Genomic DNA, 23,174 nt, shown 5'->3' with positions numbered 1-23,174 from the left:
CAGTACCTGTGTGTGTATATATGTATAGATATCTTTTAGGAATAACGTATACTTTTGCAATTTAAAAGTGTAAAATCCTCTTGCACTGTGCACCAACTTAATTGCTTTTGCCCCAGCTGAGTGAAAGCACCCTGCAGGACGCTAAATTGAAATATTCCAATTCCTTGCCCAGATTTTAGTGAAATCCAGGAACAGCGAGTTCCTGCCATGCGCTCTTGTCTGAGGAATCTTGAATCCAGGACTGTGGATGGTACTTGCCTCTTGCGCTGCTCCTTTCATCCAAGGGTGGTGTCTGGATGGGACTCTGCCTTTTCTCCAAGACAGTTCCCAATTGAGGAAGGAGCCTCAGACATCAGCAAATTGCCCTGAACAGAAAGCTGTCACAGAATCACGGAATTGGTACAGAGTAGGCCATTCAGCCTATGGTTTCTGGACTGACTCCCCAATGAGCATTATGACCTGGTGACCCTTCCCCAGATTCTTGCTCATTGTTTCTATTCAGCTAGTCATCCAATGCCCTCTTGGATATCTCGATTGAACCTACCTCCAGCACATTTCCAGGTAGTGCATTCCAACTCTGAACCACTCTGTGTGGATAAGTTGTTTTCTGAATGATATTTGCTACTTTACAAATCACTTTAAATCTGTGCCCTCTCATTCACCATCCTTTTACAAATAGGTTCTTCTATTCACTCAATCCAGACCCCTCATGATTTTGAAAACTGATGTCCCCTCAGCCTTTTCTGCAAGATAAACAATCTTACCCTCTTCAATCTATCTTCCGTTTTGTATATCTCTTCTGCATTCTTTCCGATACATTCTTATCCTGTTAGCTGTAATGCCCAGAACTATACACAATACTCCAGCTGAGATCTAACAACTGCTTTGTAGAAGTTCAGCATCACCTCCGTGCTCTTGTCCCTGCTAATGAAGCCCAGGATGTTTTATCATGTACTCTCTCCTCCTGCTGTGCTACCTTCAGTGACCTGAGCACAACACAGCCAGGTCCCTCTGCTCATGCATTCCCTTTAGAATAATGCCCTTTTATATTGTCTGTTCAAGATCTTTCTACTAAAGTGCATTACCTCACTTTTCTCTACATTGCACTTCATCTTTTAACAGTCTGCCCACTCTGTGAGCTTGTCTCTGTCCTTTTGAAGTTCTTACTGTCCACCTCACAGTTTACAAACGTTTTGAATTTTGTATCATTCACAAATTTTGAAGCTGGCTCTTGGACATAAAGGTCAAAGTCATTAATATATATCAAGAAAAGCAATGGTCACAATATCAATCCCTGGGCAATTCCAACAGAAACCTTCTTCCAGCTTGAAAAATATGCATTGACTATTACTCTCTGTTTCCTATCACCCAGCCAATTTTTCATCCACATTGCTATTGTACTATTTATTCCATGACCTATAATTTTACCCATAAGTCTGTTGTGTCAAATGTCTTATATGTTACCCTTCATTCACACTCTTATCTCTTCAAAAAACTCAAACAATCCAGTCAAACATGATGTCGCCTTTGGAAGGCCATGCTGGCTCTCCCTAATTAGCCCACAAATGACAATAAGATGCACTGCAGAAATTCATCAAAGATCCTCAGGCACCACCTTTCTAACCCATGACTAATTCCATCTAGAAGAACAAGGGCAGTAATACAAAGGATCACCACCACCTGCAAATTCCCCTCCAAGCCACCTACCATCCTGACTTGGAAATATATCACTGTTCCTCCACAATCGCTGGGTCAAAATCCTGGAATTTCCACCGTAATGGCAATATGGGGTTACCCACATGGACTGCAGTAGTTCAAGAAAGCAGCTCACCACCACCTTCTCAAGGGCAATGGGGGACAGGTAATAAATATTTATCCAGCAGTGATTCCCAAATCCCAGGAGTGAATTAAACAAATTCTAAGTGAAATGATTGATTCCAGGAGTTTCCCCACTACTGAAGTTAAACTAAATGGTCTGTAATTCCCCTTACTGGAAGGGTCAACCGCTAAGGGACATAATTTTAAAGTGAAAGGTAAGAGGTTTAGAGGGGATTTGACAAAAACAAAATTCACCCAGAAGGTGGTGGGAAACTAGAATGCACTGCCGGGCAGAGTAGTTGAGGTGGTAAACCTCACAGCCTTTAAAAAGAAGTTGGATGAGCACTTGAAATGTCATAACATTCAAGGCTATGGGCATAATGCTGGAAAGTGGGACTAATATAGGTTTAGTGTAGCTTCGATGGTGCAGACTTGACGGGCCAAATCGTGTCTCCTGCATTGTGTGATTCTATGCTGGGATTATGCGTACAATAATTTTGAACAAGAACATAATGTTTGCAATTCTTCAGTCCTCTGGCACCATCCCTGTACCCAAGAAACACTGAATAATTATGGCTCGTGCCTCTGCAATTTCCACTCTGATTACCTTCAATACTGTTTGACTAAACTCATTTGGTCCAGAAACTTTGTCAACTCTGATTATCAACAGATTATCTGATAGCTCCTCCCTATAAACTTTGAACTTTTCTAGTTACTAAGTTTTCTACTCTGTAACCATGCTCTCGGTATCAACTGCTGCTCTGACAAAAACAGAGTCAAATTATTACTTTAATACTTTGGCCATGATCCCTGTCTTCAGTCCTCCTCTTTATTTTAATGTCCTTTTACTGTTTAAGTGTCAATAATACTATGGGATGCATCTTTATGTAAGCTGCAAGTTATTTTTCATAATTCTTCATGGTTTCTCTCATTTTCATTTTCAATCTTTTGTGTATTTTCCTTGCAAAATAAAGATTCTGTTAACTGATTACTTGCTATTGAATATTGGTATTTTGTGCATATGTTAGAAATGATGTCAAATGTTGAATAATGAGTCTGTTCCAAGAGAATAATAATAGCTTGGAGTTCATATGGTCCCTGATTAAATGCTGAAGCCTTATCATTTAATAACACAATGCTGCAAAACAGCTTCCAAACTTATTTCAGAGCACAACATAATAAAATGTGAGGCTGGATGAACACAGCAGGCCCAGCAGCATCTCAGGAGCACCAGCTTCAAAATCTCCCCTTCCCCCACCGCATCCCAAAACCAGCCCAGCTCTTCCCCTTCACCCACTGCATCCCAAAACCAGTCCAACCTGTCTCTGCCTCCCTAACCTGTTCTTCCTCTCACCCATCCCTTCCTCCCACCCCAAGCCGCACCTCCATTTCCTACCTACTAACCTCATCCCACCTCCTTGACCTGTCCGTCTTCCCTGGACTGACCTATCCCCTCCCTACCTCCCTACCTATACTCTCCTCTCCACCTATCTTCTTTTCTCTCCATCTTCGGTCCGCCTCCCCCTCTCTCCCTATTTATTCCAGAGCCCTCACCCCATCCCCCTCTCTGATGAAGGGTCTAGGCCCGAAACGTCAGCTTTTGTGCTCCTGAGATGCTGCTGGGCCTGCTGTGTTCATCCAGCCTCACATTTTATTATCTTGGATTCTCCAGCATCTGCAGTTCCCATTAACACTTATTTCAGAGCACATTCTTTTGGTTTTTATTTAGCTATTAAACATTGTCTCTTGCACATGATGCACATTAATTCTGAATATCTCTTGATGAACAAACAGTAACTCCCCAGAACTGGTTTACTGACTAAGCTACATAGCAGAACAAATGGTAGAGATCAGAGTTTCCTTGCCTCTTACAGTGTTTAGTGTATTATGTTTGACTTCGTTGGTGGCATGGCAGCTACCATCAATTTAATTTGTGTACCATATAGTGATACAAGGATTTATTTTAGTGGCTGATATAAGGGATTAGCCCAACATGACTATGTGTAGACAAAATGATTAGCAAGTGCATGAATTTTTCTTCATTTGCATTCACACGTTCAAGTCATGATATATACAATATTCACTGAATTGTTTGACTATATTGACTAACAAAAATTGAATAGAAAGATCAAGAACAGGAATTGGATAAATGTCCTTTTACTTCATTGTTGGAATGATGCCATCAATAATGAAGCTATATTACCCACAAGAAGGTGCTTTATTAGGCATAGGCAATAAATATGAATCTAGGAAACTGGGCTCACATTCCGTGAAGATATGAAAACCAAATGCCTTCAATTCCTGATTATCTAATAACACAAGGTAATGATTGTAGCTATGCTCACCTTTGTATGTGTTATCTCTGTTAATACATGCAAAAAATGGTTTGAGCAGAAATATAACTGTGAGTTACTGCACAAGTTTAAAATTCCTAAAATTAATTCTTATGAATTATTATATGCAGATGAACTTAACTCAGTATAACACTGAACCTGGAAAATTATCTATGTCATTTTTTAAGAGGCAAACATATTTATTTTGAAGGGCTAATTTTTGAATTGCTGTTTTCATTTTTTAGTTTAGAGAATGAAAGTCTTCCTATTTTTCTTCAGTATCATTCTTGTAGTCCAAGGTAAGCAAATACAATGTATCACCAACATTAACAGTGTTAATTGTACTAACATGTTACGAAGGATGCTCATTTACTATGACTGGTCAAAGGGAATTTCTAAGGCGCAGGGTAAAAAAAGGTCATTTGTAATTTGTTTTCTCTTGGAGTTAAAATTTGAGGAGTCATTTAAATCTAGCTATGAGAAAGACACTGTTGCAATCTATGGAATGTAGTAATTATCACGCTGACCCAATAGTACCCTGTGTTTATTACATTTAATAAATTCAAATTGGAAGCTCTTCATTTATCTCCATATTAGTCCGCATTGAAAGGGAACACACTGATACATTCCTATGTTGAATAAAAACCAATGCATGATTTTTTCCTGGGCTCTCTAGAGATCACAAACAGGTTCCTGACATTGCAAAGCCAATAATGAACATAGAACATAGAACACAGAACAATACAGCGCAGAACAGGCCCTTCGGCCCTTGATGTTACGCCGACCTGTAAACTAATCTAAGCCCCTCCCCTTTTGAAAGTATTACACAAACTATTAACGATACCTAGCTGATTATCCAGCTCCTTATATTTTACAATAAAAATTCCTGAACCATATCAGATGCCCTTATCAGTCTATCTTTATCAGAAAAGAATCCATATGCACATTTGGCAGTAAATTTCCCAGGGAAGGAGTGTAATGATTAATTAATCTAAATACAGGAAACTACAATGATATGAGGTAAATGCTGGCTACAATAAATTGGGGAATATTACTTAAAGGGATAATGGTGGATAGGCAATAGCAAACATTTAAAGAACTTGCCATTCTAAATTATCCATTGCGTCCAGGGATGTGCAGACTGGGTGGATTAGCCATGGGAAATGTAGGTTACAGGGATAGGGTTGGGGGTGGGTCTGGGTGGTATGCTGTTCGGAGGGTTAGCGTGGACTTGATGGGCTGAACGGCTTGCTTCAGTGACAGTATTGAAATGTTTTCACGAAAATTGATAGAATGTGAATAAATCCACAGGGCCTAATAATTTACATCCCAGAGTATTTCAGGAAGTGGCGAAGAAATAGTGGATGGTTTGGTAGTTATCTTTCAAGTTCTTGTAGACCCTGGAACAGTTCTAATGGATTGGAGGGTAACTAATGTAACCCCACTATTCAAAACAGGAGGGAGAAAGAATGCAGGGCATTGGAGGGTGGTTATCAATAGAGGGGAAAATGCTAGAGTTCATTATAAAAGATTTAGTGGGAGGGTGATAGCCTAGGGGTATTGCCTCTGAACTGTTAACCCAGAGATCCAAGTAATGTTCTGAAGATAACAAGGTGTAGAGCTGGATGAACACAGCAGGCCAAGGCCTAGGCCTGAAACGTCAGCTTTCCTGCTCCTAAGATGCTGCTAGGCCTGCTGTGTTCATCCAGCTCTACACCTTGTTATCTCAGATTCTCCAGCATCTGCAGTCCCTACTATCTCTGAAACGAATGTTCTAGGGACCTGGGTTTGAATCCCACCATGGCAGATGGCGGAATTTGAATTCAATAATTATTTGGAATTAAGAGTTTGAGCATGAATCCATTGCCGATTGTCAGAAAAACCCACCGGCAAATGTCCCTTAGGGAAGGAAACTGCTGTCCTTATCTGGTTTGGGCTGCATGTGATTCTGGACTTACCTCTGGGCAATTAGGATGGGCAATAAATGCTGGCCTAGTCGGTGATCCCTCATCCCATGAATGAATAAAGAAAACAAAAATTAATAGCCGAGCACCTGGAAAATAATGACAGGATTGGACAGAGTCAGCAGGGATTTGTGAAAGGGAAATCATGCTTGACAAATCTACAGGAATTTTTTGAGGATCCAACTAGCAGATTTGATAAGGAGGAACCACTAGATACAATTTACTTCGACTTTCAGAAAGCTTTTGATAAGGTCCCACATAAGAAATCATCAAATAAAATTAAACCGCATGGTATTGGGAATTGTGTACTGCCATGGATCGAAAGCTGGTTAGTAGACAGTAAACAAAGTTTACTCTATTTCAGCAGTAGGAGTGGTGGGAGCATGAGCTGCGGGCAGCCAGGCCAATAAGGTTTCCTTATAAAAAACTTGCTTCGTGAATAGGCGGAGCGAATGGTCAGCAGGAGCAAACATGGACACGGGGACTGCTGGGCAAGTGAACTAAATAGTCGGGCAGTAGCTGAACCCAAAACATGACACATGTAGTGTCTCCCACCTATTCTCCTCCTCTAATGGGAAAAAAAGATTGTGTGGAGGGTCGGTAAGGTAAGCTTTTTTTTCTTTTTATCTCTTTTTAGCAATCTAGAGTAGAGGGGATGGAAGCTAGGGCAGTTCATGCTCCTTTTGTAGGATGTGGGAGGTAAGGATCACTGCGGGTGTGCCCTGACTTCACCTGCGAGAAGTGCACCCAACTCCAGCTCCTCACAGATAAAAGATAATGGGAACTTCAGATGCTGGAGAATTCAAGATAACAAAGTGTGGGGCTGGATGAACACAGCAGGCCATGCAGCATCTTAGGAGCATCTTATTGAGTTCTTTGAGAAGATGACCGAACAGGTAGATGAGAGTAAACCGGTTGATGTGGTGTATATGGATTTCAGCAAGGTGTTCGATAAGGTTCCCCACAATAGGCTATTGTAAAAAAGGAAGAGGAATGGAATTGTGGGAGATATAGCAGTTTGGATCGGAAATTGGCTTGCCAAAAGAAGACAGAGGGTGGTAGTTGATGGGAAATGTTCATCCTGGAGACCAGTTACTAGTGGTGTACCACAAGGGTCGGTGTTGGGTCCACTGCTGTTTGTCATTTTTATAAATGACCTGGATGAGGGCGTAGAAGGATGGGTTAGTAAATTTGCATTCGACACTAAGGTCGGGGGAGTTGTGGATAGTGACGAAGGCTGCTGTAGGTTGCAGAGAGACATAGATAAGCTGCAGAGCTGGGCTGAGAGGTGGCAAATGGAGTTTAATGCAGACAAGTGTGAGGTGATGCACTTCGGTAGGAGTAACCAGAAGGCAAAGTTCAGGGCTAATGGTAAGATTCTTAGTAGTGTAGATGAGCAGAGAGATCTCGGTTTTCATGTACACAGATCCTTGAAAGTTGCCACCCAGGTTGACAGGGCTGTTAAGAAGGCATACAGTGTTTTAGCTTTTATTAATAGAGGGATCGAGTTCCGGAACCAAGAGGTTATGGTGAAGCTGTACAAAACTCTGGTGCGGCCGCACTTGGAGTATTGTGTACAGTTCTGATCACCGCATTATAAGAAGGATGTGGAAGCTTTGGAAAGGGTGCAGAGGAGATTTAGTAGGATGTTGCTTGGTATGGAGGGAAGGTCTTATGAGGAAAGGCTGAGGGACTTGAGGCTGTTTTTGTTAGAGAGAAGAAGGTTGAGAGGTGACTTAATTGAAACATATAGAATAATCAGAGGGTTAGATAGGGTGGATAGGGAAAGCCTTTTTCCTAGGATGGTGACAGCGAGCACGAGGGGGCATAGCTTTAAATTGAGGGGTGAAAGATATAGGACAGATGTCAGAGGTAGTTTCTTTACTCAGAGAGTAGTAAGGGTATGGAACGCTTTGCCTGCAACGGTAGTAGATTCGCCAACTTTAGGTACATTTAAATCGTCATTGGACAAGCATATGGACGTACATGGAATAGTGTAGGTTAGATGGGCTTGAGATTGGTTTGACAGTTCGGCACAACATCGAGGGCCGAAGGGCCTGTACTGTGCTGTAATGTTCTATGTAGCACAAAAGCTGACGTTTTGGGCCTAGACCCTTGGTTTATCCAGCTCCTCACAGACCGTGTTAGGGAACCGGAGTTGGAGCTGGATTGGGGGGGGTGATAGAGAGGAGTTACGGGAAGTAGTCTCACCTAAGTTACAGGATAAAGGTCGTTGGGTGACCATCAGGAGAGAGAAAAGGAATAGGCAAACTGTGCAGGGATTCCCTGTGGCTGTTCCCCTCAATAATAAATATACCACTTTGGATACTTTGGGGGTGATGACCTACCAGGGGAAAGTCACTGAGGCCAGATCTTTGGCAGTGAACCTGACCTTGTGGTTAGGGAAGAAGGGAGAATAGGAGAGCGATAGTGATGGGAGATTAGATGGTTAAGGGAACAGACAGGAAATTCTGTGGTCCTGATAGAGGCTCCCAGATGTATGTTGCCTCCCGGGTGCCACGGTCAGAGCTGTCTCGGATCGAGTCTACAGGATTCTTAAAGGGGAGGATGAGCAGCCAGAAGTTGTAGTACACATCGATACCAATGACATAACTAGGAAAAGAGATGAGGACCTGAAAAGTGAATATAGGGAGTTAGATTGTAAGCTGGAAGTCAGGACAAGCAGAGTAGTAATGTCAGGATTACTATCGGTGCCACGCACTAATGAGGCTCGGAAAAGAGAGCAAGTGCAGCTGAGCACGTGGTCAATGAGCTGGTTTAGGAGGGAGTGCTTCAGATATGTGGATCATTGAGATACCGTCTGGGGAAGGTGGGACCTGTACAGGAAGGGCAGGTTGCACCTGAACTGGAGGGGGACCAATATCCTGGGCAGGAGGTGTTTGCTAGAGTGCTTCGGGAATGTTTAAACTAGGGATGGGAACCGGAGCTACGGATCAGAGGATGGGGTAGCTGGTGTACAGACAGATACAGCATGCAGAGAGTCTGTGAGGTGGGATAGACAGTTGTCAAAGCAAAGTTGCAGCCAATGCAATGGGTTGAACTGTGTCTATTTTAGTGCAAGAAATGTCAGGAATAAGGGTGATGGACTTAGAGCATGGAGTAATGCTTGTGGCTACAATGCTCTGGCCATAACGGAGACTTGGGTAACACAGGGGCAGGAATGGTTGTTGGATGTTCCGGGGTATAGATGTTTCAAAAGAAATAGGGAGGGAGGTAAAAGAGGTGGGGGAGGGGCATTGCTAATGATGGTATCACAGCTGTAGAAATGGAGGTTGAAGAAGGTTTGTCGACTGAGTCAGGATTGGTAGAAGTCCCAAACAGGAAAGGAGCAGTCACTTTATAGGGAGTTTATTGAGGGAACCCCAGTAGCAACAGAGACACTGAGGAACAGGTTAGGAAACAGATTGTGGAAAAGTGTAGATAATAATAGGGTTGTTGTTACAGGTAACTGTATTATAGATTGGAACCTCCTAAGTGCAAATAGTTTGGATGGAGCAGATTTTGTCAGGTGTCTCCAGGAAGGATTTCTGACTCAATATGGAGATAGGCTGACTAGAGGGGAGGCCATAATGGGTTTGGTGCTTGGCAATGAACCAAGTCAGGTGTCAGATCTCTTGGCGGGAGTGCATTTCGGTGATAGTGATCATAACTCCCTCACATTTACTATAGTCATGGAGAGGGGTAGGAGCAGGAGGTAAGGGAAAGTATGTAATTGGGGGAGGAGGAATTACAATGCTATTAGGCCAGAACTGCAGAACATAAATCGGGAAATGCACAACAGAAATATGGAGCACTTGCTATGAGTGCTGGATAGATTTGTCCCACTGAGGCAAGAAAGGCTTGGTAAGGTGAAGGAACCTTGGCTTACAAGACAAGTGAAACATCTAGTCAAGAGGAAGAAGGTTACTTAAAGTTGAGGAAGCAAGGATTGGACAAGGCTGTACAGGGCTATAAGGTAGCCAGGAAGGAACTGAAGAATGGACTTAGGAGAGCTAGAAGGGGGTATGAAAAAGCCTTGGTGAGTAGGATTAAGGAAACCCCAAGGCGTTCTATGCTTATGTGAGGAACAAGAGGATGGCCAGAGTGAGTGTAGGGCCGATCAGGGATAGTGGAGGGAACTTGTGCACAGTGTTGGAGGAGGCGGAGGAATACTTTACTTCAGTATTCACCGGTCAGAAAGACCTTGATGTTTGTGAGGACAGTGTGAAACAGACAGATATGTTCAAACAGGTTGATATCAGGAAGGAGGATGTGCTAGAAGTTTTGAAAAACATGAGGGTAGATAAATCCCCTGGGCCAGATGGGATATATCCAAGGTTATATACAGGAAGTGAGCAAAGAGATTGTTGCCTCTTTGGTGATGATCTTTACATTCTCACTCTCCACTGAAGTAGTACTAGATGATCGGAGGGTGGCAAATGCCAGTCCCTCGTTCAAGAAAGGGAATAGGGGTAATTCTGGGAATTATAGACCAATCAGTCTTACTTTTGTGGTGGGCAAATTATTGGAGAGGATTCTGAGTGATGGTATTTATAATTATTGGGAAAAGCACAGTTTGATTAGAAATAGTCAGCATGGCTTTGTGAGGGGCAGGTCATGCCTCACAAGCCTTATTGAATTCCTTGAGGATGTGACAAAACACACTGGTGAAGGTAGAGCAGTGGATGTGGTGTATATGGACTTTAGCCAGGCATTTGATAAGGTTTCCCATGGTAGGCTCATTCAGAAAGTAAGGAGGCATCGGATTCAGGGCAATTCGGCTATCTGGACACAAAACTGGCTGTCCAGTAGAAGAGTAGTGGATGGAAAGTATTCAGCCTGGAGCTTGGTGACCAGTGGAGTTCCACAGGGATCTGTTCTGGGACCTCTGCTCTTTGTGATCTTTATAAATGACTTGGGTGAGGAAGTTTGCTGATGACATGAATGTTGGTGGAGTTGTGGATAGCATGGAGAGCTGTTGTAGGTTGCAATGGGACATGGACAGGGTACAGAGCTGGGCAAAGAAGTGGCAGGTAGAATTCAACTTGGAAAAGTGTGAAGTGATTCATTTTGGAAAGTCAAATTTGAATGCAGAGGGTTAATGACAGATTCTTGGCAGCGTGGAGGAACAGAAGGACCTTGCGGTCTGCGTCCATAGCTCCCTTAAATTTGCTACCCATGTTGATAGGGTTGTTAAGAAGGCGTATAGTGTGTTGGTTTTCATTGGCAAGGGCATTGAGTTTAAGAGCTGCGAGGTCATGCTGCAGCTCTATGAAACCCTGGTTAGACCACACTTGGAATATTGTGTTCAGTTTTGGTTGCCTCATTATAGGAAGGATATGGAAGCTTTTGAGAGGGTGCAGAGGGTATTTACCAGGATGCTACCTGGGCTGGAGGGCAGGTCTTATGAGGAAAGGTTAAGGAAGCTAGGGCTTTTCTCATTGGAGTAACGAAGGATGAGATGTGACTTGATAGAGGTTTACAAGATGATCAGAGGCGTAGTTTGAGTGGATAGTCAGAGATTGAGGTGTATAAAATCATGAGGGGGATAGTCATGATTGAGGTGTATAAAATCATGAGGGGCATAGATAGAATGAATTGAAGCCTTTTTCCCAGTGATGGTGAATTGGAAACTAGAGGGCATAGGTTTAAGATGAGAGGGGAAAGATTTAAGAAGGACCTGAGGAGCAACTTCTTTATGTAGACAGTAGTATGTATATGCAATGGGGTACCAGGGATAGTGGTTGAAACAGGTACAAAAGGAACATTTAAAAACCATTTGGTTAGGTACATTGATGGGAAGGGTTAGAGGGATTTGGACCAAATGTGGGCAATTAGAACTAGCTGAATGGGCACCATGGTCAGCATGGACCAGTTTGGGCCGAAGGGCCTGTTTCCACACTGTATGACTCTATGAACTGCTTATTGCTTCAAAGTGCTGACACAAGACAAGGGACTGAATGGCATTTGATTAAACTGTTTCAATCTGTGATTTTAATATTTATGTCTTCCCCCACATTTCTCATAGGCTGCCCACCGATTATAAAGCGTTCTGAATGGTCCACACGTACTTCTCATTGTGTCGACAAACTGTTACCCTCACGTCCGTACGCTGTGATTCACCACACTGCTGGTAACCGCTGCTTCAACATGGTCGATTGTAAGAGGCAACTGCGGAACATCGAATATTACCATATGCAGGAAAAGAAATGGTGTGACATTGGCTACAAGTAAGTCCCTGAGAAAATCTTCAACTTTTTTCATTTGTCATTCCAGAAAATGTGAATGTTTCACAGCTTGAGCTGATTCAGGATGAGTTTTCTCTGGATTTGCAGTAACGGTTTCCATGAACATTTGAGCCTTGATTTGAAAATACGGAAATATTAGGCCTGGTTTTGCCTGTGTTTGATGGAGAGAACTGGTTTCATTAAATGTGTGGGGGCGAGTCCTACCCTCAAATTCCAAACGTACTTGCTCATTGAAAACATGCACCACATCAAAGATTTTGGCTATGATTGGCAAAATTTAATTGTTAAAGATATCTCCATTCTTACAGGTCAGTGGGCAGAAATTTGCCCACGTATTTGCAGAAGTTAAGGTCAGTAAAATTCCCTGGGTGGCTTTCCTGCTGCTTCCTACCTGCCTGACTAACCTGCTGACAATTTTAGTCTGGGCACTGCTGCACTGGCACTGCTGAGCTTGTCGATTAACTGACATCTGCTGGCACCTCTGCATAAATGAGAGGCATTTAAACTCAGAGGCGTATATAGCTGTGGTCAATGGCTACGTTCCTTGTTAACTGCTGGTGGTGGTGGTACAGGAAATGCTGCTATCTGGGAAGTCCTCCCCATTTTTTTTTTTGCATTTCTCTATAACTTCCCTGGGCCAAAATTCTCAAACTTTCTCCCTAACAGCATTGTGACTGTCCCTATAGCACATGGGCTGCAGCAATTCAAGAAAGCAGCCCGCTAGCTGCTTCTCAAAGGCCATTAGGAATGGGCAATAAATGCTGGTCTTGCCATCAACGCTATCACCCCTGAATAAATAAACATGAATGCTCTCTGAAGTCTTTCCTACTAGTTGATGACCTATAGAATACATAAAGCAAACAATATGTCACTTGTTTCTTAACTCAAACCAAATAGATTCAGTTCTGATTCCTCCAAAATGTTCTCTCTCTGCAGCAATGTCCTCCTTTATTGTTACAGATACCGCTTCTTTCTTCTTACCATTATTCCTTAACACCTAACCCAGACATGACATTCATTGAACTAATTCTCTATTATCCTTAAAACATCATATTCCCAAATGTCTCTTTACACCTGCAGCTCATCAAGCTTTCTTTTTCCCTATTTTTATGCATTTGTGGATATTCTCTAAAGTTAATTTAAATTTTGTGCATTACCTCACAGCCAGAATCCACATAACTTACCTTCTTTATTTGTGGTGCTGAATGTTTTTCCCAATCTTTCATGGAGTTTGTATTGACTTTTTAATGTTACATTCCAGTTGCCATTCCCTTTCAGATTAGTTTAAGCCTCCTCAACAGGATCAGCGAATTGTCCTGCAAGGAAATTGGACCTGGCTCTGTTTGAGTCACCCACATGGCTTGTAGAGATTGGCCTTGTTCAGAAATAGTTCTGGTGTTCCAGGAATTTAAAGCCTTCCTCCCAAGCCTGGAGTGACACATTCACACGCTCCGGTGGATGACATCAGGAATAATCTGAAGACTATGACTTTTGAGATGCTACTTAATGCTCTCTTTCCAAGCTCCCTAAAATCTGCTGCAAGATTTTGCCACTCTTTCCAGTTTGTTGAATTTTCTTCTTTTACTTTGGGTGGCATGGTGTCTCAGTGGTTAGCACTGCAGCCTCACAGCACCAAGGACCCGGGTTCGATTCCAGCCTCAGGTAACTGTCTGTGTGGAGTTTGCACATTCTCCCTGTGTCTGCGTGGGTTTCCTCCGGGTTCTCCGGTTTCCTCCCACAGTCCAAAGATGTGCAGGCTAGGTGGATCGGCCATGCTAAATTGCCCACAGTGTTCAGGGGTGTGTGGGTCATAGGGGTAGGAGTCTGGTTCTGGGTGGGATGCTTCAAGGGGCAGTGTGGACTTGTTGGGCTGAAGGACCTGTTTCCACACTGTAGGGAGTCTAATCTACTATTCTAATAAATTCTGTATTCTGCTGTTTGCTCCGTTTCATTTTCGTTGGTTTTCCTGTAAACACTAAAACTGATTTTCAGGTTTGAATTGTCTAGATACCATGGAGTCTGAGACTTTGATATTATTCTTCTTTTACTTAATGGAATGTATTTCCTTTGCACCCTTTCTAATTCCTTGATCTGCAGATCTAGTTACTAATGTTTATTTCAATTTAATCTGCGTAAATTCCCTTTTTGTCTCATTATAATTTGTAATTTTATTTCAGTCAAATATCTTTGTCCTAATTGCGCGTTCCCTCTTCTGACTTTAACAACAGACTGTAATTCTTTCATAAATGTGCCTTAACTTTCAGATTATATCTTTATTTGCAATATTACATAGAAGTTAGTCAAGTTTTCATTCTTATTGGAGTAGTAACATTTTGAATGGCAACACTATTCTGAATACCCTTTAAAAACACAGCCCTTTCATTACAAAATCTGGAATTATAACGCCATTGTTAATGCAAAACTTTAATCCATTTACAAATTGCAACCTTGATTTCTTCCCCACTGTTTGTGGTTTATATTGTTTTATAAATAATGTGACTGATGCTCCATCTTCCATAGCATTTCTTCCTGCACTGATACCTCCAATGCCCTTCAAGGACCTTTCCTTGGTCCCCTCCTATTTGACCTCTCTAGACTGCCTGCAAAATACAATCTCCATATGCAAGCTTTATTTCCCCATCAGCTCGCTCAACTCCACACTGTCTCGAAATAGTCAGGTTGCACATTTGATTAACTATCAGGGAAACAAAAGACATCATCTTTGGACATGATCACAAACTCCATTCTCTAGCTGTCAACTCCATATCCCTGGTTACTGTCTGAAGCCAAATAAAATTGTTTGTAAATTTGGTCTCATTGACATCAAATTTAGCTTTCAGCCGTATATTTCTACCATGACCAATGGGTCTATTTTCACCACCTACTTCCAATTTCATCCCTGTCTCAGCTTACCTTCTTTGAAGCCCATTTCCACCCCTTTATTCCTTCATTCTATCTTCTTCCTATGCAATCCAGGTTGGCCTCTGCATCTGGCCTTGCATAATCTGAGGTCTTGCTGCTTGTGTCCTAGATCACACCAAATCCTGTTCATCAACTCTCTCAGTGTCTGTAATCTCCACCAGCCCAAAAAGCTTCTGAGATATCTATGCATCTCCTATATTTCCCTCTTGCACTTAGAGTCATAGTCATACACTCATATAACACTGAAATAGACCCCCATGCTGACTATAATCTCAAACTAAACTCTTCCCACCTGCCTGTGCTTGGATCATATTTCTCCTAATATTTCTTATTCATGTACTTATCTAAATGCCTTTTAAACATTGTAACTGTACCTGCATTCACCATTTCCTCTGGAGGTTCATTCCACACAGGAACCACTCTCTGTCTATTTAAAGAAAAGTTGCCCCTCATGTCTTGTTCAAATCTAATCCCCAAGTCTTGAAATCTCCCACCCTACAGAAAAGAAACCTGCCATTCATCTTATCTATACACCTCATGATTTTATAAATCTGTATAAGGTCAGAGATGGTAGGAACTGCCGATGCTGGAGAATCTGATATAACAAGGTGTGGAGCTGGATGAACACAGCAGGCCAAGCAGCATTAGAGGAGCAGGAAAGCTGACAATTCGGGCCTGCTGCACCTATCTTCTTCTTTATCCATCTTCTATCCGGCTCCCCCTCTCTCCATATATATTTCAGAATCCCCTTCCCCTCCCTATTTCTGAAGAAGCGCCTAGGCATGAAACGTCAGCTTTCCTGCTCCTCTGATGCTGCTTGGCTCTCTATGAAGTCACCTCTCCACCTCCTATGCTCCAGTGAAAGAAGTCCCAATCTATCCAGCCTCTGCCTATAACTTAAACATTCCGTTCCCAGCAAAATCCTGGTAAATCTCTTCTCTTTATCTTTCTATGTCCTTGGATTCTCTGACTTACCACGAATTGGGCCATCTCAGTTTTAAACATACTCGGTGATAAAGGACATTTAGGATTAAGATTTTCAAGGATTCAAAACCATTTTTGTGAAGAAATTGCTCTTCATCTGAGACCTAAATGATCAGCACTTAGCCAAGGAATGTAACGCAATGTTCCAGATTCCACTGCCAGTAAAAACTGCCCATGTCTAACCTGTGAAACCTCTTCAGAATCTTATATGTTTCAACATGACCACCTCTCATTCTTCCAAAATTCAGAGTTGATAGGACCTTTTTAACCAGTCTTTCATTAAAAGCAAGATTCACAATCCAAGAAGCGACCCTTTGGCTGGACCATCTTCAGGCAATTATATCCTGCCTTGAACGTGAATGCTAAAATTGCACCCAGTAATCCAAGTGTGGTCCCAATGAACTCCAACACACTTGTAGCAAGATTTCTTTATTCTTATACTCTAATCTGCTTGCAATAATGTCCAAACCACTCTTGCCTTTCTATTTGTTGGCTGTACATGTATGGCAACGTCCTGTATTATTTGCAAAAGTAGATGCAAGTCCTTCAGAACATCAACATTTACAAGTTTTGTGTCATTTTTAAAAAATGTTACTCTATTCTTATAACCAAAAGAAACAACCTCACATGTCTTACACAAATGACTTTTGAAGTTTCAGCTGTTGCATAGGCAGAAGTAGCAATCAGTTTATTCACAGCAACATGAACAACTGAGTATTCTTATATGGTGGTGTTGTGTGGGGACTAAGAGTTCAGTACAGCTTCATGAGAAGTCTCCAGCTTTTCAGTAAATAGTACTATTTTTGGTACTGGTGAGGCCACATCTGGAGTACTGTGTACAGCTTTGGTCTCCTTACCTGAGAAAGGATGTACTGCCACTGGAAGGGGTGCAGACGCGGTTCATTAGATTGACTCTGGAATTGAGTGGATTGGCTTATGAGGAGAGATTGAGTAAACTGGGACTATACTCATTGGAATTTAGAAGAATGGGAGGGGATCTTATAGAAACATGTAAAATTATGAAGGGAATAGATAAGATAGAAGCAGGGTGGTTGATCCACTGGTGGGTGAAACTAGAATCAGGCTCATAGCCTCAAAGGTGGAGCAGATTTCTTATTGAGTTGAGGAGGAACTTCTTCAGCCAAAGCGTTGTTAATCTGTGGAATTCCCTGCCCAGTGAAGCAGTTGAGGTTGCTTTGTTCAATGTTTTTAAGGCAAAGGTAGGTAGGTAGAGAGATATTTGAACAGCAAAGGAATTAAAGATATGTTGAATGGACAAGTAAGTGGAGCTGAGCCCATGAAAAGATCACCCATGATCTTACTGAATGGTCAAGCAGGCTCAAAGGGGCCTGATGGCCTATTCCTGCTCCTATTTTTTTAATATTATGTTCTTATTTATTTTAGTTATGAGGAATCTTTTGCTGCTGTGTAATATGGTTGATTTGTAGAATAATGTAACTAATGTTTTATAAATTTACAATTATAAATTGTTCTAATTTTTAAAGTTAGATATGTCCACAATTGTTTTTCAAAGGAAAATGCCCCTGTAAAAGATCATGTCTTCCTCTCATGCAGTTTCATCATCGGCGAAGATGGAAACATTTACGAAGGCCGTGGATGGACCAAGGTTGGAGCCCACACAATGAAGTACAACCGCATCAGTCTCGGGATTAGCATCATGGGAGACTTTATGTGTGAGTGAATATGGCTGATGACTTTCCAAACATTTTGTGTTATATCAATGAGATGGAAGAGCTTGTATTAGACTGGGGTGGACAAACTCAGAAGGCACATGGCACCAGGTTATAGCCCAACAGGTTAATTTGAAAACACAAGCTTTTAGTGCACCTGAAGGAGCAGCACCTGACGAAGAAGCAGTGCTCCAAAAGCTTGTGATTTCAAATAAACCTGCTGGACTGTAACCTAGTGTCTGTGAGTTCTGACTTTATATCACTGAGAACACTGAACTTGCTAAAACAATTAATATTAATTGGAAAGAAAAGCCTTTTTCTCCTCATGAATATCAAAATTCCATGAACTTTTTCTGAATTTCCTTATACATCATTACCTACCTGATAAATGTTCATATTATCAACTTGAAATGTGTTTACAATAAAAATTGCAGCAAAAAATGGGAATTAGCACGTGAGAGGGAAAGACTGGTTAAGGTTCAAATACCACCTTTCATTTGAAGTCAGCAGAAAAGTGAATAAGTATTCACTAATGTTTCAAAATTTGCTGTTTATATAATGATAAAATATTGCTATTTATTGAACAGAGGGCCAGATGCACTCCATAAATTGTGAACGGGCTATGCACAATAACAAAATGTTAAAGATCCATCGACATAACTATGAGATTCCACCTTACATAGCAAAATGATCACTCCATTCAATAGAATACGTATTATTCTATACACAAAATATTCTTAACCTTGCTGTACTTTGCAAATAGCTTCAGTGCTGCTTTGGCTTGAAAACTATGGAGCTTTGTTTCATTATTTTCCCTCACAGTCCTCAATATCTCTCTCTTTTGACATAGTCAACCACATTTCCTTCATTGCATCCCCTAATGCAACTCAGCGCATTTGTCTTCACTTTTGTTTCACTCTTACTTACCTGAATCGAGCAACTCCAACATAACGAACATTTCTGTTCCTATCCCCACACTCTATCTTGAAACTTTCAATGGTTCATGTGATATTGTCTGTAGAAAGGGACTCAGTCTTCCTGTGTGCATTGATGATGTACAGTTGGAAGTCTACACCACCTCTCTCAACCTTCCCACTGCCTCTGTGTGGTTACATTATTTGTCCAACACTTAGTCTTGGCTGAGCTGCAGTAGGTTTTGCGTAAACACTGGGAAGATTGAAATGATTGTGTTTGATCCCTTCATCCCCAGTCACTTGTCTTGCTAAACTTTCAACCACATGCACTCTTCATTACAAACTGTCAACATCAATATCTGCAACATTGCGTATCTCCACTCGTGTTGCCGAAACCCTCATCCTGTTGTCATTACCTCCAAACTCAACTAATTCAATACTGTCTTGGTCGGTATCCTACCCTCATTATTTATAAACCGCTGTTCATCCATAACTCCCTCTCCCCAACAGGATTCTGGAAAACCAAACAACGGTCCATGAGTTTTGGGCATAAACCCTTCATCAGAGAGGGGGATGGGGAGAGGGAACTGGAATAAATAGGGAGAGAGGGGGAGGCGGACCGAAGATGGAGAGAAAACAAGATAGGTAGAGAGGACAGTATAGGTGGGGAAGTAGGGAGGGGATAGGTCAGTCCAGGGAAGACGGACAGGTCAAGGAGGTGGGATGAGGTTAGTAGGTAGGAAATGGAGGTGTGGCTTGAGGTGGGAGGAGGCGATGGGTGAGAGGAAGAACAGGTTAGGGAGGCAGAGACAGGTTGGACTGGTTATGGGATGCAGTGGGGGGAGGGGACGAGCTGGGCTGGTTTTGTGATAAAGTGGGGGGAGGGGACGAACTGGGCTGGTTTTGGGATGCAGTGGAGGAAAGGGAGGCTTTGAAGCTTGTGAAGTCCACATTGATACCATTGGGCTGCAGGGTTCCCAAGCGGAATTTGACTTGCTGTTCCTGCAACCTTCGGGTGGCATCATTGTGGCACTGCAGGAGGCCCATAATGGACATGTCATCTGAGGAATGGGAGGGGGAGTGGAAATGGTTTGCGACTGGGAGGTGCAGTTGTTTGTTGCGAACTGAGCGGAGGTGTTCTGCAAAGTGGTCCCCAAGCCTCCGCTTGGTTTCCCCAATGTAGAGGAAGCCATACCGGGTACAATGGATACAATATACCACATTGGCAGATGTGCAGGTGAACATCTGCTTGATATGGAAGGTCATCTTGGGGCCTGGGATGGGGGTGAGGGAGGAGGTGTGGGAGCAAGTGTAGCACTTCCTGCAGTTGCAGGGGAAGGTGCCGGGTCTGGTGGGGTTGGAGGGCAGCATGGAGCAAACAAGGGAGTTGCAGAGAGACTGGTCTCTCCGGAAGGCAGACAAGGGTGGGGATGGAAAAATAGCTTGGGTGGTGGGGTCGGATTGTAGATGACGGAAGTGTCGGAGGATGCTACATTCTATCCGGAGGTTGGTGGGGTGGTATGTGAGAACGAAGGGTATCCTCTGGGGGGGCGGTTGTGGCGAGGGCGGGGTGTGAGGGATGCGTGGCGGGAAATGCGGGAGATGCGGTCAAGGGCGTTATCGACCACTGCGGGGGGGAAAGTTGCGGTCCCTGAAGAACTTGGACATCTGGGATGTGCAGGAGTGGAACGCCTCATCCTGGGATCAGATGCGGTGGATGCGGAGGAATTGGGAATAGGGGATGGAATTTTTGCAGGAGGGTGGGTGGGAGGAGTTGTATTCTAGGTAGCTGTGGGAGTCAGTGCGCTTGAAATGCACATCAGTTTCTAGCTGGTTACCTGAGATGGAGACTGAGAGGTCCAGGAAGATGAGGGATGTGTGGGAGATGGCCCAGGTGAACTTGCGGTTGGGGTGGAAGGTGTTGGTAAAGTGGATGAACTGCAACCTTCCCCCCGCAGTGGTCGAGAACGCCCTTGACCGCGTCTACCGCATTTCCCGCAACACATCCCTCACACCCGCCCCCGCCACAACCGCCCCCAGAGGATCCCCCTCATTCTCACATACCACCCCACCAACCTCCGGATACAATGCATCATCCTCCGACACTTCCGCCATCACAATCCGACCCCACCGCTCAAGCTATTTTTCCATCCCCACCCTTGTCTGTCTTCCGGAGAGACCACTCTCTCCGTGACTCCCTTGTTTGCTCCACACTGCCCTCCAACCCCACCACACCCGGCACCTTCCCCTGCAACCGCAGGAAGTGCTACACTTGCGCCCACACCTCCTCCCTCACCCCTATCCCAGGCCCCAAGATGACATTCCACATTAAGCAGAGGTTCACCTGCACATCTGCCAATGTGGTATACTGCATCCACTGTACCCGGTGCGGCTTCCTCTACATTGGGGAAACCAAGCGGAGGCTTGGGGACTGCTTTGCAGAACACCTCCGCTCAGTTCGCAACAAACAACTGCACCTCTCAGTCGCAAACCATTTCCACTCCCCCCTCCCATTCTTTAGATGACACGTCCATCATCGGCCTCCTGCACTGCCACAATGATGCCACCCGAAGGTTGCAGGAACAGCAACTCATATTCCGCCTGGGAACCCTGCAGCCTAATGGTATCAATGTGGACTTCACCAGCTTCAAAATCTCCCCTTCCCCTACTGCATCCCTAAACCAGCCCAGTTCGTCCCCTCCCCCCACTGCACCACACAACCAGCCCAGCTCTTCCCCCCCACCCACTGCATCCCAAAACCAGTCCAACCTGTCTCTGCCTCCCTAACCTGTTCTTCCTCTCACCCATCGCCTCCTCCCACCCCAAGCCGCACCTCCATTTCCCACCTACCACCTCATCCTGCCTCCCTGACCTGCCCATCTTCCCTGGACTGACCTATCCCCTCCCTACCTCCTCACTATACTCTCCTCTCTACCTTTCTTTTTTTCTCTCTATCTTCGGTCCGCCTCCCCCTCTCTCCCTATTTATTCCAGTTCCCTCCCCCCATCCCCCTTTCTGATGGAGGGTCTAGGCCCGAAACACCAGCTTTTGTGCTCCTGAGATGCTGCTTGGCCTGCTGTGTTCATCCAGTTCCACACTTTGTTATCTTGGATTCTCCAGCATCTGCAGTTCCCATTATCTTTGGTGCATGAGTTTTGTCTACTCTGCTGATTGGTACAAAATGCAAAGTGGCCAATGTACTGTTATTTGAAGGGATTACAGGACTAGTTTCTGAGAACAAAATATATAAACTATTAGAAAATCAAGTGATTTTCTCTTTATTGTGATCAGTGCGAACCAGTAAAAGCTGATAGTTGAGATGGTCAGAACATGGTCTTTATTCAGAATAGGGGTTGCCCATTTAAAACAGAGATGGTGAGCCTGTGAAATTCTTTACTGTAGAGGGTTGTTAAGATGGGGTTTTTTAGTATGTTGAAAGCAGAATCAATAAGGAAATCAAGGGTTATGAAGAAAGAGGAGTTCGGGATTATCAGATTAGCCATGATCTAATTGAATGGTTAAACTGATAATGCTGCTCTCCTCATTCCCGTTACCCTTGATGGGTGTGGGTCTTAATAATGCTGTTAGCATGTATTCAATTACCATCCTGGCTGAAGTAGTTCTTGGGGGCTGCTCTCTGCCCATCTGTGACATTGTGGCAGGACAGATAGAGATCAATTATGTGGAGAGTTGTGATTTGCTATCATCTGTCAAGCAAGGGCATTACATGAAGTCTAGTGGACCAGTAAGGTTCTGTCTTGTAGTACAGCAACCTTAAATAATATTAAATAATTTCAATTTTGATATAATTTCTGATTGAATTCAATTGTGTTGAAACATGTTGGATTGTATTATAAAATTTTTGATTTGTTACAGATGTGACACCAAACAGCAAAGCACTGAAAGCTGCCCAGAGTCTGATTAAGTGTTCTGCTTCAAGTGGCTATTTGGCACTCAATTACACCTTGAAGGGACACAGACAGTTGGGAAATACTGATTGTCCTGGAAAAGCACTCTATCAAGTCATTAAAAAATGGCCAAGATGGGGCTAATAAATATCATTCATACATTGTTTCCTGCTTTTAAAAAAACCCTGCTTAGCTGTTCTTTTTTGATTTTTACAGGATTTCAGTATTTTACATTGCTGGCATAAAGCAATGTGGATAATCACAAGATTTTGGTATTCATATAACAGATTATGCTTATATTAACTATCCATGATCATGGGAACTGCAGCTGCTGGAGAATCCGTGATAACAAAGTGTGGAGCTGGATAAACACAGCAGGCCAAGCAGCATCT

General features: G+C 43.2%; 1 protein-coding gene across 1 annotated transcript in view; it reads left to right on the top strand.

The window, feature by feature from the left end:
• The window catches only part of pglyrp5 (peptidoglycan recognition protein 5), a 27,433-nt gene extending 4,259 nt beyond the window's left edge, over nt 1-23,174 (top strand). Inside the window, exons 2-5 of the mRNA XM_059647705.1 lie at nt 4,397-4,450; nt 12,144-12,345; nt 17,845-17,963; nt 22,751-23,174. Coding sequence (XP_059503688.1) covers nt 4,405-4,450; nt 12,144-12,345; nt 17,845-17,963; nt 22,751-22,926 — 543 coding nt within the window. The 5' untranslated portion in view covers nt 4,397-4,404 and the 3' untranslated portion in view covers nt 22,927-23,174. The remainder of the gene's footprint in view (nt 1-4,396; nt 4,451-12,143; nt 12,346-17,844; nt 17,964-22,750) is intronic.

Source organism: Stegostoma tigrinum, chromosome 1 (genome assembly GCF_030684315.1).
Source record: "Stegostoma tigrinum isolate sSteTig4 chromosome 1, sSteTig4.hap1, whole genome shotgun sequence".
Taxonomy (NCBI): Eukaryota; Metazoa; Chordata; class Chondrichthyes; order Orectolobiformes; family Stegostomatidae; genus Stegostoma; species Stegostoma tigrinum.
Note: the sequence above shows the minus strand (reverse complement) of the source record. Positions and strands in the feature narration are given on the sequence as shown.